We start from the raw sequence: 15896 nt of genomic DNA, 5'->3' as shown, positions 1-15896 counted from the left end.
GGCTGAATTCCACAAATGTACCAATGAACTATATTTAAAAGTTATAGTAGGTAGGCACAAACCAAACATACCACTTTCCCCTCATGTTTTGTGTGAATCAGATAAACCAGGTTATGCATTTTGCCTTAGAATGGTTTTATTTATGTTAATACTTATGATTAGCTGATTAGCAGTTCATTGAATCATAAATTACACAACCTGTTCATATAGCACACAGGCTAACATCAATTGGCTAGGTTATACAGCAATGTCATTAAAACATAGCCATTTTAGTTTGTTAATTACTTGTACTTGTCAGCATGCTAAACCATACAACCATATAGCTCTGCGAAGACACTTATAAATCCTGTCAAACGGGAAAAATACTTTATATCTCTTCCTCCTTATTTACCTACCCACATGTTTCGTTTACTCAAGTTTAAGGCGTATTATCATTGGTGGACAGCAATATAATCCCGCCCACAACATGTAGCTATGCCCACAATGTTTTCCGCCATTAGTTAGGTCTTACTGGTTAAAAAGGGGATAATCTGATCTGCCATTGGATGAAAATCTGAGCAACCCTCCTTTCATGTGAACTTTCGGGAGCAGGCAGCTACATTATTGGATGCGGTGAAGGAGGGCGGGACTGCCTAGCTTTTTAAGTGCCCAATTTCTCTATCAGTCCTAAGGGATCTTTTCCAAAAGTATCTGTGAAGGACGTAAGATGTGGCGGCTCGTATGGTTGCTGGCGGGAGTGACTGCAATTCCCCCGCACCAGGAGACGGCCCGGGTCGCCCGCTTCGTGGCCCATGTGTGTGACTGGGGCGCGCTGGCCACGATCTCCACGCAGGATCCTCCGATGCGGGGCCAGCCCTTCGCCAACGTGTTTTCCGTCAGCGATGGGCCGGTGGGAAAAGGTAGTGGGGTCCCTTATATGTACCTGACGGAGCTGGAAATCTCAGTGCATGACTTGAAGGTGAGCGGTGGCCGACAGCTTCGTCCTGGGTACGTTGCCTTTGAAGGCAGTGCCCGGCTGGTTTGGGGAAAGGTCTCTGCGTTTTGAGGTTCTAATGTGTGGCCCGGCATGGTCGTAAAAGAAGAAAATTCAGATTCCACCGTCAGCATTTTCGGTCAGTTTTTAGGGAAATTTGCACTAATAACTAACTTATGAGGAAGATTAGACTCATCAGGTTACCAAAAATGATTTAAATGTACCCGGTTTGGTTTTTTTTTCAGAACTAGATTTTCCTCTGTATTGCAGGTATGCTCTCCACTTTTGAGATTAAGCTATGATGAGTTGTGGTCACATTAATCATGTTGTTTTCTGTGGTTATGAGAACATAGTTTTAAAGACGGTTCCATATGTATGTATTGACCTTTTGAAAAGGATGATGCAAAAAGAGTCATGAATTATTTTTCAGCATAAAATAACAGATTTTTATATGATGTCCTGAATGTTCCATTTAGTACATACTGTATGTGCTTCTGTGGTTTAGCTAACAAGCCTTTTGGCATGAGAATTACGATGTAAAGATTTGACAATAATAATCCAATCCCCAAGATGAGCAGGAATTCCATACCAGCTCTCTGGCTTAAGGCTAAGTTAGATATAGTATGAAAAACTGGATGGGATTTTGTTTCACTTTTTCATATTGGAGTCTGGAATGGAATGTAATTATTGTAGTGGCAATAATTTTTCCTTCAATTTAAGTAGCAACGCCTATTTTCTCAAAATGGCTAGTTGTCTTACAGAACAAAATAAAGATGATCTGGTGTATTTTATCCTGTACGATAAACAGCAGATTCTGATGGAAATTCTAAATTTTTAAATTGGACAAATGCAAAGATATTATGAAAAAGTGTACAAATATGGGTAAGATTTGTGAAAAGGAATTATAATTGATCACAATAAAACAGACTGAATTTTAGGCTGTACAAAATAGAAATATAATTGGAAAACCTGAAGCAATAGTTTTACTATGTATTAAAGTCAATAGCATATACTTTCATCTTGCATTCAATATTTAGTCAACTACCATAGCGCTCCAATTATGCTAAGCCATATTTTTAAGCAGTGTTTTTGAGTGACTTGTAATAAGTAGATTTGTGCATTATATTAGACCACAGAAGTCACTTTATATATTATAATAAGGTGTGGATTCATTTAATTATTAATGCAATATGTGAATAAAGACAGCTACTGTGATGTTTGTGTAGAGAGGGGTCATTGTTACTATTATCATGACTGAGTATTAAAAATACACGTTCTGCTTCCAAGCAGTGAAGTTTTAGGGATGTCGATGCTTAAACAGGATTAGAAAGAAGATCAATGTTTCTGTGATAGGATAATTTGTACACACATATAAGCTGAACGTTCACACCATTAGGTTTTCGCCAATCATATTTCTTACAGAACCTGGGGATAGGATTTCAAGTACACTTCCAAAAAAGATTGTTTAAAATGATAACCTTAACTGGCCCATTCTTTTGACCTAGTATGGGAAATTGTCAATCTGTAAGGGACTTAGCTAGCTGTTACTAGAGTCTTTTATCTTACATTCGACAAGCCATTCTCTAGAGTTTCTTTCAGTTCTTTCTTGGTAGCTCAAAACTCTGATGAGTTTATTTCCATTTTTTTGGCCTCACTCTTATCCATTCTTCTTTGTCTTTCATTATCTACTAAAATAATAGTGTAACTGGAAGTGTAGGCATGTGCTTAAATATAGATGTCAAGCCATATTATACTTAAGTGTAGGTGCATTTTTTTAATTTACTGCTGTGATCAGTATATTTGAATAAATGAGAGACACTGGAGTCAGGTAATATATATATTTAATAAACTATTATCAAACCTTGCTGTCAAGCAAAATCAAGCATTTAATAGCGAGTGCCACACAAAGTGCACTAACCAAATAGGTGGTAAAAAAATAGGGAAACTCAGGCACCACACAGGTTATATAGGAAGTAAACACAGGGTCAGTCATAAAGGACCAATGCACAGAGTATGAACAGTAAACAGGGTGAACTAGAAATTCAGGTTAATGAGACGGATATGATATTGTTGCCATTACAGAAATGTGGGATGAAATGTGGGATGAAATCCACAAATGGAACACATGGATAGAGAGATTTAAATTATTTAAAAGAAACAGACCAAATAAAAGAGGAGGTGGAGTTGCTCTCTATATAAGAAATAACTACATCTCTATAGAAATAGAACACAACAATCATGAAAACTGTCTTGAATTCATTTGGGTCAATATAAAAGGGGGGGGGAAATGACATTGCCATAGGTGTATACTATAGGCCACCCAACCAACAGAGGAAATAGATGAACTTCTTGCTAATCAGCTAACTAAAGTATGTAGGAAGCACATCACAATAGTAATGGGGGACTTTAATTACCTTGACATCAACTGGGAGACAAACTCTGCACCAAGCGGAAGAGCAAACAGATTCCTGACAAACCTAGCAGACAACTTTGTCTCCCAAAAAGTAGAGAAGGGAACTAGGGGATTAGCCATATTGGATCTAATTCTCACCAACAGAGATAAAATGACAGAAGGAGTTGAAGCCACAGGAACCTAGGGAGGAAGTGATCATGCAATATTGGAATTCAACATTATGGAAGCACAAGCAAATAGAACACAATCAAACTAGAGTCTTGGACTTTAAGAGAGCTAATTTCAATAAATTTAGAGAGGGCTTGGGAAGGATTCCATGGATGAGAATCCTCAAGGGGAAAACAACTCAAGAAGCTTGGGAAATTTTGAAAAGTGAGATAATAAAAGCCCAGTCTAGAACAATACCAGCAAAGAAGAAAAATAACAGCTCTCAAAAGAAACCAGCATGGCTTTATAAAGAACCCTCTGATAAATTGAAAGACAAAAAGGACAATTATAAAAAGTGGAAAGAGGGGCACATAACTAAGGCAGAATATCAGCAAATAGCCCGAGCCTGCAAAGATGAAGTGAGGAAAGCTAAGGCTCAAAATGAACTAAGGCTTGTGACAAAAGTAAAAAAAATAACAAAAAAAGCTTCCTTCAACATGTAAAAAACAAGAAAAAAGTGAAGGAAATGATTGGTCCATTAGTGGGGGAAAGTGGCAAGAAGATGACAAGCAATAGGGAGAAAGCAGAACTATTTAACTAGTTTTTTTGCATCTGTCTTTACACAAAGGGAAAAAACAGACCAACCTATCAAAAATAGTGCCATAAAAAACAGAATAGAAACACAAATTAAGATAGGCAAGAAAATGGTAAGTGAGCACCTGTCCAGCCTAGATGAGTTCAAATCACCAGGACCAGATGGATTACACCCCAAGGTTCTCAAGGAACTGGCAGATGTGATCTCAGAACCACTGAACTATATTTTTCAAAGATCCTGGAGCACTGGGGAACTACCAGAGAACCAGAAAAGAGCTGATGTAGTTCCCATCTTCAAAAAAAAGGGAGAAAAATGGATCCAGGAAATTATAGACTTATCAGCCTGACCTCAATACCTGGGAAGATTCTGGAAAAGATAAACAATGAATCAGCAAATATCTAGCAGCAAACACAGTCATTACTAAAAGCCAACATAGGTTAGTCAAAAACAGATCATGCCAGACAAATCTTATTGCATTCTTTGACCAAGTGACAAAATTAGTGGATCAGAGGAATGCTGTGGATATAATTTACTTGGACTTCAGTAAACCATTTGATAAAGTAGATCACAACCTACTACTTGATAAGATAGAAAAATGTGGGATAGACAGAATCACCACCAGATGGATCCGTAGCTGGCTGACCGGTCGTACTCAGCGAGTGGTCCTCAATAGAACTGCATCTACTTGGAGGGAAGTGTGTAGTGGGGTGCCCCAGGGCTCTGTTCTGGACCCAGTGCTCTTCAGCATCTTCATCAACGATTTGGACGAGGGGATAGATGGGGAACTCATCAAATTTGCAGATGACACCAAGCTGGCAGGAATAGCCAAAATTCCAGAAGACAGGCTTAAAATACAGGAGGATCTAGAGGCGCTATCTAACAAAATGAAATTCAATGGTGAAAAAAGTAAGGTTCTATATTTAGGCAAGAAAAACCAAATGTACAGGTATAGTATAGGGGGTACCTTGCTCAATAGTAGTAACATGAGCCAACAGTGTGCTGCGGTTGCCAAAAAATCCAACACACTGCTAGGCTGCATTAACAGAGGGATAGAATCAAGATCACGTGAAGTATTAATACCACTATACAATACCTTGGTAAGGCCACACTTGACATACTGCATCCAGTTTTGGTCACCATGATGTAAAAAGATGTTGAGACTCTAGAAAGAGTACAGAGAAGAGCAACAAAGATGATTAGGGGACTGGAGGCTAAAACATATAAGGAACGGTTGCTGGAATTGGATATGTCTAGTTTAATGAAGACAAGGAAGAGGGAGGACATGATAGCAGTGTTCCAATATCTCAGGGAAGAGGGAGTCAAGCTATTTTCCAAAGCGCCTGAAGGCAGGACAAGAAGCAACAGATGGAAACTAATCAAGGAGAGAAGCAACCTAGAACTAAGGAGAAACTTCCTGACAGAACAATTAACCAGTGGAACAATCTGCCTCCAGAAGCGGTGAATGTTCCAGTACTGGAAGTTTTTAAGAAGGGACTGGACAGCCATTTGTCTGAAATGGTATAGGGTTTCCTGCCTGAGCAGGCGGTTGGGCTAGATGACCTCCAAGGTCCCTTCCAACTTTATTGTTGTTATTATTATTATTATACCAAATACTTACATACACTAATAGATATGTAAGTGATATATCATAATATCTATGCTTGCCTTAGTCCAAGTAATTAAAACATAGAACCATAAAGGAAGGCTCCAAGTGTAATAAAGAGATGAAATTTCATAGGAACCAAAGATTAAAAGAGGTATTGAAAACATACCTGTTTGGAGAACTTCCTCTTTCTCAATAATTTTTACTTAACCTGAAAAAGTAAGTACAAGCCTATATAGGGCAAGCTTGATTTATTTTATTCTTTTTACTTTAAGAATATTTTTCCCTGAAAAAAGGAATGAAATCCTCCACAATTTCTGCTTTTATAACATTGATAAATATTAATAAATTGGGTTTATTAAATTGGATTTATTAAACTTGATTTTTAAAAATTGAGTCAACTACAATTTTTAGCAAGAGACGTGGTTCCCCACATCACAATAGGACAAAAGAATGAATTACAGTATCTTTGCCCATCTATGTTTTCTTGATAATGAAATACATTCACAGCTATTAACTGGTCTGTGTCAGGTTTTAAAATAAATTGCATTAGCAGTGCTCTGTCACAGTACTCTTAAGAATTATGGGATGGGAAAAATCCCACAATGATTCTGGGGTGATTGCTCCCATAGGCAGAATGTTCTCTGCCTCATCACTACTTTTGAATTAACTTGAACTGAACTGAACCTCTCTGTACTTTGAATATTGATAATTAAATATTAAATTGTCTTCAAGGGAATATCAGTCAAATGAATAGAAATTGTTACGATTCATGGGGAAATAAATAATACTTAAAGATAGTTAGATGAATCTATGGCAAACTCACATTCAGTTGCAAGTGATTCAGTGGATACATTTAGACACCTCCATATCTATGATTTGCAAAACGTCTTTTCTGAGGGGATAGTTGCAAAGGAAAATTGATTTTTGGGTAACAGATGCAGATCAATTTTAAAAAACATGGTTGTAACTCTTAAGAAGTCTACTAGTTGAGACTTGGCTGCAAATCCTGAGAAAAATGTATGCTAGTCTGATTGCATTGTGAACTTTTTCCCACCTGGACTAAAATGTGATCTGGGAAGTAGGGATGTGGCAAGCAGTTTCCAATGAGAAAACTAACTCAATAGGATGTATACGATTTTCAGCTGCTGCTGGGGTGCAGAAGACCAACAAATAAACCTGATTTTTGAAGGGGGTAAAGGATATGAAGTTATATGTAGTTTGCAATGTATCAGTATTTATTCATAACTGATACTGTGTAGTAGGAGAATCTGTCATGCAGATGCCTAGAAAAATGTCATCTGGACTAGCCTAAAAATGCTGTGTCATCTTAACAGGATGTAATTGCTTTTCCAGCAGGAACAACTAAAGAGATACCTCACTGTACCTTTTACTGCTGCTACTTGGGTTTATTTTGATTGAATGATGTTTCTGTTATATCCATATGACACAATACAGGTAGTAGATGAAGCCTTCTGGCTGTAACTGTTACTTGAAAAGAAATATATCATAGTACAGGATAGAATTTCTGTCTACTGAAGGCAGAATTCAGCAGGACTGTTTTAAATCTGATTTCTGGGGTGATAAAGGTCTCACACTTCTATGTATTTGTTAAAAACACAGATATCTTGTCTGCTATAGATTCAAATCAAATTAAAATGCAGTCTTTCAGTTTATTGAACACTGACACCAGGTTGTAGTACAGTGGTTCTCAACCTTTCTAATGCCGCGACCCCATAATACAGTTCCCCATGTTGTGGTGACCCCCAACCACTTATACATCACCAGGTGCCAGGGGCGTGGCCAAAGAAAAGGGGGAAAAATGGCGGACAGCCTTGTTTGGAGACCCCCGTGAAATGGTCGTTTGACCCCAAATGGGGTCCTGACCCACAGGTTGAGAACCACTGTTGTAGTAGTTCAGACTAATCTGATAGTTACCTAATAACTGATTTGAAATGAAGCCAATTATTTTGAAAGACTGGAAATCTTATATGGACTTTTTACAGAAAGTGAAGAAATGAAATGTTGATTTACAGTATGTTTGAAGTTTAAGCTAGAGTTGGACTATATAAGGAACTGAAGAAACCTATACACTATCTCAGAGGAAGGAGGAATTATAAAATTGTATCTACAGTATCTGTAGAAGAGAAAGTAGGAAGCTATTTTAACTTTAATTCTTTTCTCTTTTCCTTTTTTTCCCATTTTTTCTGTTTTTTGTTTTTTCAATTGGTCTTTCATTGTATGGAAAAATGGGAAGAGAGAGAGAGAGAGAGAGAGATTTTTCATGATGATATATTTATAATTATCTTACATAGTTTACAGTTGGTTCCATATTTCTTTAATAGAGTGGTAATAAGTATTGTTGCCAGTGTTTTCTGGTGCAAGGGTCCCCAGTCCCCAGTCCCTGGGCCAATACCAGGCTGCAGCATGCCAGCAACCGGTCCGTCCAAACAAGGAAAGCCCCATCCACAGGATGCAGGCAGCACACAAAACAATGCCCCCTGCAGTCCATAGAAAAACCTCTCTCCACATAACCGGTCCCTGGTGCCCAAAAGGTTGGGGACCTCTGTTCTAGTGCATGTTTTCAATGCCTGCTTCTGATTGGCAATGAAGAAAAAAACCCTCTAATGATAGATTACTATAACTTGATGAGGGTTATGCCACAAACATTTCTACCCTCTTTAACTTTGAACTTCATGGAATGCCTTTTCTTCCCTTCTGAAGTATGCAGGAAGTTGTGACAGCCTTAATCTGTATGTTGCTAGACCTGAATTCAGATTTTGAAAATATCCACTCCTGTTTGGGACCTCAGCCATATCTCTGAAATGCTTTCTAGTCTAGCATTTGTACATATTTTGTTCGTTGCAAATATATAATTAGCGACTTAAAGTTAAGCTTGTAAAACTGTGAAAATCTTAAATTCTCAAGCAAAGCATGTCTAAACAAGTAAGCTGTATATTGTCAACTTCTGTACTAAGTACTTAACAAAACAAAGTTCTATAAATAACATGACCTTCTACTATGTTTGTTTGAGTTGGATAATGCTTTTTAAAAGTCTTGATAATGAATACTCCACTTACTCATTTATTTATTGTATACAGTACAACTCACATTTAGGGTCCAGTGACTTCTTGCTCATTAGAAACTTGAGTGAATATCACAAGCTCTTCTAAAAGTTGTTTAGCATTTGTTAGCTTATTTATATCTGAACTTTATGCACTCATTTTTTTCATAGATAGTAAGAAAGATAGAATTCTAGAGGTCTTGAAAACATTTTGCTTATTTGTGACATTTTAGATGATTCCAATAAAAGTGCTTCATGTGGGACAGGCTTGTACATTTTGGAACTCTGTTCTTGAAATCAGAGCTCATTGATTACCCTGTCATCAATGTACAATTTGCCAGATATGAACTATTAGAGATGGTTATAAAGTTCTTTCTCTGAAAAAAGAAAAATGTAGCATTCTGCTGTGTGGTGTTATAAAATAGGAAGATCCTAAAGAAACCTTTCAATGCTGTGGGTTCAGTGGTGGGATTCAAATATGTGAACAACCAGTTCTCTTTGTGGATGCCGCTTCCGGAAGTCCATTCTGGGCCTGAGCAATAAAAAATTAGGTACCAGTTCTGCTGAACTAATGTGAACCGGCTGAATCCCACCACTGTGTGGGTTGTATTTCTAAAAATGTTTTTGATAATTCCATGGTGCTTATTGGACCATGTGATTAACTTGTCCTTTCCTCATTTGGAAGGACAGTATCTGAAAAAGTGCCACTTTTTATCTCCAGCAATACAGATGACAGCTGGAGACATTTTCCACAGATAATATACTCAGTCATGAATCAGCAAATTCTTGGAACTTAGTAATCTAAGTTAATATTGAAGCAAGAAATGTAAAATGCTTATATTTAAATCATGTGCTTTTATAACTTCACTTTTTCCCCAAAATAAATTTGTTTGAATATTTCAAGAGGTCACAATTCAGTCTTGTGCCTATAGAAAAGGCTGAATCAACTTCATGTGATTTTTAAACTTTTGCACTGAATAGAAAATGAAACAAGCAAATTCAAGTGTTTTTAGGTACATTACCTTAGACAAGAATATTTATGTCAAATTGTCTTTTATGCATTATTTTACTCAATGGACTGGAACTTTGATTGAATCCAGTTTACCTCTTGTATTTCAGGTGAATGCAAATGCCTCCCTAACTATGTCCTTGGCACAGACCTCTTATTGCAAGAAGCAAGGTTATGATCCTCAAAATCCTCTATGTGCCCACGTGATATTCTATGGCGTAGTTGAGAAGGTAAACCAATATTTGTGCTGGTAACAAGACTACAGATGTAAATACTAGCTCGGAATTAGAAAATAGTGTTCATAATAGTGTGTTTTAAACTTTGGTGTTAATCTCTGGTCTCCTGAGCCTACATATTTAACATATAAATATTTGAATTAAGAATTAATTCAAATTAAGAAAGTCCCTGGTGTAATGAAGGGACTTTCTTAATTTGTGATGAGGAATAGCCACACAGGACAGTGCATTGTCTTACCAAGCTACTTTCCTCATGTACGGGACTCTGCTACTGGAACTGAATCATCTCATATAGTTTGTGAATTATGTGGCAAACTACTGAGTAAGTGATTAAAGTATTGCTAAAAAGGATATGCTCTTTAGTTTTGGGATTTCAGTGAGGATTTGTTTTCTTCTTCCCAGTTGGCAAGGTGATGCCTTTGGCCTACAAAAATTTATACAACAGGTTTATTCATTTTTATTGTGGCAAAACATGTTTATGTAGGCATGTGCTTGCTGCTGTCAGAAGAGAGACTTTTGACAGTTTCAACATGTTCATAAAAATACAATAAAACATCTACAGCATAACTATACAAATAAACACCATATAAAACAATATTGTTTTAATCTTCATTTGGAGCTTTGCATTTTAGAGTTTATTCAAGGAACCAGGTGGTAGTAGACAGGGTGAGAATCAAGTTCTGTTGAGTTTAGTAGGAATTATTCCAAAGAAATTGTCTATAGCAGTGTTTCTCAACCTTGACAATTTTAAGGCATGTGGACTTCAACTCCCAGAATTCCACAGCCAGCAATGCTGGCTGTGGAATTCTGAGAGTTGAAGTCCACATGCCTTAAAATTGTCAAGGTTGAGAAACACTGGTCTATAGTATTATAGTTCAAGTGACATCAGTGTTTGAAATTGGGGTGGGCAACCTGTGGCACATACCGTACCTGTGACATTATTTCATATTGCAGAATGTAAAAGACAGTGACCCCAAGAAATAAAGATGTGAAATAAGGAAAAAAAGAAAGAAATACAACTAATTCTAGTCTCTTTCAATGCTACTAATTATAGCCCTCCATATCTTATTCTATCAAAATAAACAAATTCATCTATCTGCTCAATATTTTTACTATTTATATAAACCTGAAACTATTTACTATTTACTAAAATAGCTACCTTACTCTTTAATGCATTAATTATCAGATCCATACGCTTCATTGCTTCAAATAAATACAGTATACCTACTACAGTGATACATTCAGTTTTCAGACAAAAATATGAGGCTCTTTGAATTCAAAAGTACAATTTCATTCACAGTGTTAGCCAATCCTCCTTCATATTCATCACAAACATTCCTTATACATATATCCATAAATATATGAGTACATGTACACATCCTTGACTTACTCTGTGTTCAATGTCAAACCATTTATTAAGCATTCAACTTGTTCTACATCTTTATCTCCATCATATTGTATTCAACAATTAACCTTCAACTCCATATTCACATAAAACATTCTGTAAATAAATCCTACTGACTTTATCATATGCTTTCTCTAAATCAACAAATGAACGCTAAACTTTCTTCTCATTTTCATACATTTCTCAATGATTGCTGAAGAGCAAAACTCTGCACAAGGCCACACTGCTCTTCTCAAATTTTTCTCATTGTTACCTGACATAAGCTTTTATCAGGTCCGATTTGTATCCTAACCTGATAAGTCATAACAAATTGATTTAGTACAGTTTTAAAAACAAATTTAGCCACCATCCAGTCCTAAAAATTCCCAACCACTACAAGGTCATCCAAGCAGTAACCAGGACCAAATCAAAAGCAGCGTGTGCTGCTTTTTTTGTGCAACTTATCGGACACACAGTTTTCTAGCTATTGGTTGTGAGACTATTAGCTAGGCTGCAGTTCTAAGGACAAAGTCAACAATTCCACTGGATTGTGTCTGGACAGCTGTTCAAATTCTAACTGTATGTTCTGGTATGTCCTAGATAGTCCTATCCTGAGAAGACTTGCAGAAAAATATAATGGTTAACAAATTTTTTGTCTTTTATGTTGCTGAAAACTCTTTTTTTAGGTTCAGAATGATACAGAAGCTGATTTTGCAAAGACAGCACTGTTCAGCAGACATCCTGAAATGGCATTTTGGCCTAAAGGGCATAACTGGTTTTTTGCCAAACTGAACATCATCAACATCTGGCTTCTAGACTTCTTTGGTGGAATCAAAACTATAACCCCAGAAGACTATTTTAATGCTGTACCCTAGTAAGTGCTCGGTTTTGTTATATTACTTTTGAAGTAATATTTTTGAAGTTGTGATTTATGATTCATAATAATAATAATAATAATAATAATAGTAGTAGTAGTAGTAGTAATAAAGTTGGAACAGGTCTTGGAGGTCATCTAGTCCAACCCCCTGCTCAGGCAGGAAATCCTATACCATTTTGGACAAATGGCTGTCCAGTCTCTTCTTAAAGACTTCCAGTGTTGGAGCATTCACCGCTTCTGGAGTTCGTATATATAGTACAAACTTGAATTCTCTCTTTTTATCAAAATCGCTTGAATGTGTTTGTGGTTAAAATGCTTTACCTCAGACATGTCAAACACAAGGCCCAGGGGCCAGATGTGGCCCGCAAAATGGTTTCATGTGGCCCGCGAAGCCATCCTGGAAACAGTGAGGGAACGGCCCCCACTGCCTTGGCACTGGCTCAGGCCAGCTGGGAGCCAATGTACAATTTTGTGGTGGCCATCTATGCTGAAACGCATTCAATCTTAGCTCCACAAGGCCGTCTAGAAACAGCGAGGAATCAGCCCCTGCTGTGTTGGCCCCGCCCGCTGGGTGAATGCTGGGGAGATGTCACCCTTTGTGAGGAATGAAATGCCTTGGCGCTTGCCCCGGTACCACCCCCTTCTGCCAGAGACCCTCAGATCTGTCCCACTCCTGCCCAGGCTCCCACAAGGCACCCTTGACATGAACGATGTAGAGCTGGCCATACCCACCCAGTAGGCCACACCCATTCCATCCATGCCCACCCAGTAGGCCGCACCCACCCTGGCTGCACCCACCCAGCCCCCCGAGGGCAACCACAATGCTGATGCGGCCCTCAATGAAATTGAGTTTGACACCCCTGCTTTACCTGCTTAAATCAGAGTCTTCTCTGCCATAGTGCTTGCCTTATGGAACATCCTTTCCCCACCCCCACTGCTTGAAATTAATTTAGCTCGATCCCTTTTGACATTCCAAAAGGCCCTCAAGACTGATTATCAGGCCTGGGACTGTCAGGGAACTGAAGTCTTACTTAGACCAGGGCTTTTCAACCTTTTCACCGATTGTACCACTTTTAGGATATGGCAATATTCGAGTACCACCTAGCAAGGTGTCAAAAACTTGATGACCCCCCCCCAAAAAAAACACCAAACCTGTTCAAAGTTGCAATTGCACTGAAATGACTTATGACCATTTTTCACACTGATGACCATTGCAGCAGGCCCAGGGTCATGTGAGTTATATTTGGATGCTTGGCAACTGATTCATATTTATGATGGCCACAGTGTCCCAGGGTCACGTGATCTCCTTTTGCAACCTTTTGACAAGCAAAGTCAATGGCAGGGCTGCTGGTGGCCAAGTGCTAAGGCAGGACTTACTTCCCACCCTCCCTCCTTCCCTGCCTCCCTCTTTCTCATGCCCATCTCCTTCTGAACCCCCCCCCATATTTTTTCTCTTCCATATGTTCATCAAACAAGGAAAAGCCTCCAGAGACAGAAAAGACAAACTGCTAAGTGAACTAGCTTAAAAAGGCACATTCCCCTTTAAGAATTAGCTACTGGCTAGAAAGCAAAGTTAAGGAGCGCAGCCGACACTTAAGGAAAAAAAATGTAATAAGTGTTGGCTACTGGCTAAGGCAGCCTCCCCAAATGGCTCCATTCATAAGTAAAGGAATGCTACAGGCAAAATTCATTCAGAAGAAAAATACTTCAAAATCCCTTGCAGCAAAACTTAACAATAGCAGAGCAATAGCCATCAGCCAAATAGAAATTGCCAAACACTCCTTAAGAACACAAAGCCCACATTGGCCAAATCCCAGAACTTCAAAGTCACAAAAGCACATAAGAATCCTTCCACTCTCCATCTCCCTCCCTCCCTCCCCCATGCCTCACCTCCAGCCATTGCTGCCTTTTTTCATTCCTTGTGGAGGGTAACCCCTCCTGCGCTGAATTTCTTGCCTGTTTGCTGCTGCCAGCACAGGTGGCTGCCACAGCAGTTGTAGATCAGCTCATGGCCGGCCATCTTGATCTTCTCTCCTCTCCTCTCCCACCCTCCTCCTCGTCCTCCTCCTCCTCGTCCTCTTTCTCCTCCTCCTCCTCCTTCTTTTTCTTTCCCTTCGGTGCAGCTAGAGCTGATTCCTCCTCCCCCCCCCAAAGCTGCTGCTTTTTTTCTCTCTCCCTCTCCCGCTCAACTGCCTCCTTTTATAGCCTCTCCTGTCTCCGGCTCCCTTCTCCTCCTTTCTCTGCAGCTCCAGAGGATTCTCTCACAGTAAGTCCTTGCCTGCGCTGGCTCTTTCCCTCCCCCACTACACTTGGCTAGGCAGGGCTGCGTACCACCTGTCACTCATTAATGTACCACAGGTGGTACACGTACCACCGGTTGAAAAGTCCTGACTTAGACGGCTCCATTTGTTGAGTATCATTATTATCCTCCTTTTGCCTATGGTTTGAATGTTTGATTGTTATGATATTTATTAATATGGATGTTTATATTTTACATTTGCTGTTTCATCTGATAGTTGTGTACCACCCAGCATCACTTCTTGCAAAATGGGAGGCAGTGTAAACTAGATAGATAAATAAAATAATAAAACAAAATGAAACTCTTTTGTTCCTTTCACTTTTGACAAAATTGACTACTGTATAATATGTCACATCCTAGGCCTTATCCCAAAATGACAGATAGCTGATAGCCAAAATAGAATTACATGAGATTGTGTACTTGCATAAGTACTTCCCAATGTGCATAAAAGATAATGAAGTTTCTGTACCGTGCCATTTATTCTGGTATTGTCTGGTCTGGCTGATAGTGGCTTTCCAAAATCTCATGCTGGAATTTTTCTCTGCCTTGTAGCTGCTTTGCTTTTATCATAGAATTTTGAAAATAAGTGCCAAAATGATTACTTCATAGTGCCAAAATATCATTTAAACTATTTTTCTTGTTTATCCTTTGTAGGGATTAACATTTTTTGGGATACAACTGAACATCTCTCCTCTCAGTTCCATAACAAGAAGATAAGGACACTATGGGAACTGTGCAAAACTCAAAATTTACATATTCATTTCAAATCCTAATGGATTTTTTATGCTGTATACACTTTTGTGAGCGCAGCCCCCCCCCCACCAGCTTTTAAAAGTCTGAAATTAATGCCAAGAAATCTCATACTATGAACACAAATTGGCACAGCCTGCATAATTCATTTTGCCTTTAAGACTTGGATTTTTAAAGAGAGTTAACTATTTTTCAGCAAGTTTATAAAAATAAAAATTCAGTTGGGGCAAGAAGGATGTATTCATAAAACAGAAGGAAAATTTGGGAGAAGAAAAATAATTGCAAACTTAACTTTGGTGTGACCAAACATTTTCATATATTCATCTGCACTGTCTTGATTTAGAAATTTGTAAACAGCATCTTGGATTCAGTCTCTGCTCACCTGTTGGATAATTTTATTGTTGGAATCAACTATAAAAACAATTGTACACCATACACCATTGATTTATTTGATTGTATATTATGTATTATCTTTTTTCTCCAACCAGAATTCCATTTCTAAATGGGTGGTTAAATAAATTTATTAAATAAAAGTAATGAAATGTG

At 38.3% G+C, this 15896-nt stretch overlaps 1 protein-coding gene across 2 annotated transcripts; it reads left to right on the top strand.

Moving 5' to 3' along the window:
* Window positions 1–638: 638 nt before the first annotated feature.
* CREG1 (cellular repressor of E1A stimulated genes 1) lies at window positions 639–15896 on the top strand. Of its 2 annotated transcripts, XM_039335659.1 has the most exons (4): window positions 643–958; window positions 9915–10034; window positions 12111–12298; window positions 15255–15896. In XM_039335659.1, coding segments are annotated over exons 1-4 (561 nt in total). In that variant the 5' UTR covers window positions 643–706; the 3' UTR covers window positions 15256–15896. The 2 variants fall into 2 exon arrangements, with proteins under 2 accessions (XP_039191595.1, XP_039191593.1); XM_039335661.1 differs by lacking the exon at window positions 15255–15896 and having other exon boundaries at window positions 639–958; window positions 12111–12299.

The sequence above is a fragment of the Crotalus tigris genome, unplaced genomic scaffold, assembly GCF_016545835.1.
Source record: "Crotalus tigris isolate CLP2741 ecotype Arizona unplaced genomic scaffold, ASM1654583v1 scf7180000017646.2482762, whole genome shotgun sequence".
Classification (NCBI taxonomy): domain Eukaryota; kingdom Metazoa; phylum Chordata; class Lepidosauria; order Squamata; family Viperidae; genus Crotalus; species Crotalus tigris.
The sequence above is the reverse complement of the archived record's forward strand: the minus strand, read 5'-3'. Positions and strand labels throughout refer to the sequence as shown.

Coding starts and splice junctions, on each gene's coding strand:
- CREG1 (XM_039335659.1), top strand. CDS start 707: ATGTGGCGGCTCGTATGGTTGCTGGCGGGAGTGACTGCAATTCCCCCG. Junction 959..9,914: donor TCTCAGTGCATGACTTGAAG/GTGAGCGGTGGC, acceptor CTTGTATTTCAG/GTGAATGCAAATGCCTCCCT. Junction 10,035..12,110: donor TCTATGGCGTAGTTGAGAAG/GTAAACCAATAT, acceptor CTCTTTTTTTAG/GTTCAGAATGATACAGAAGC.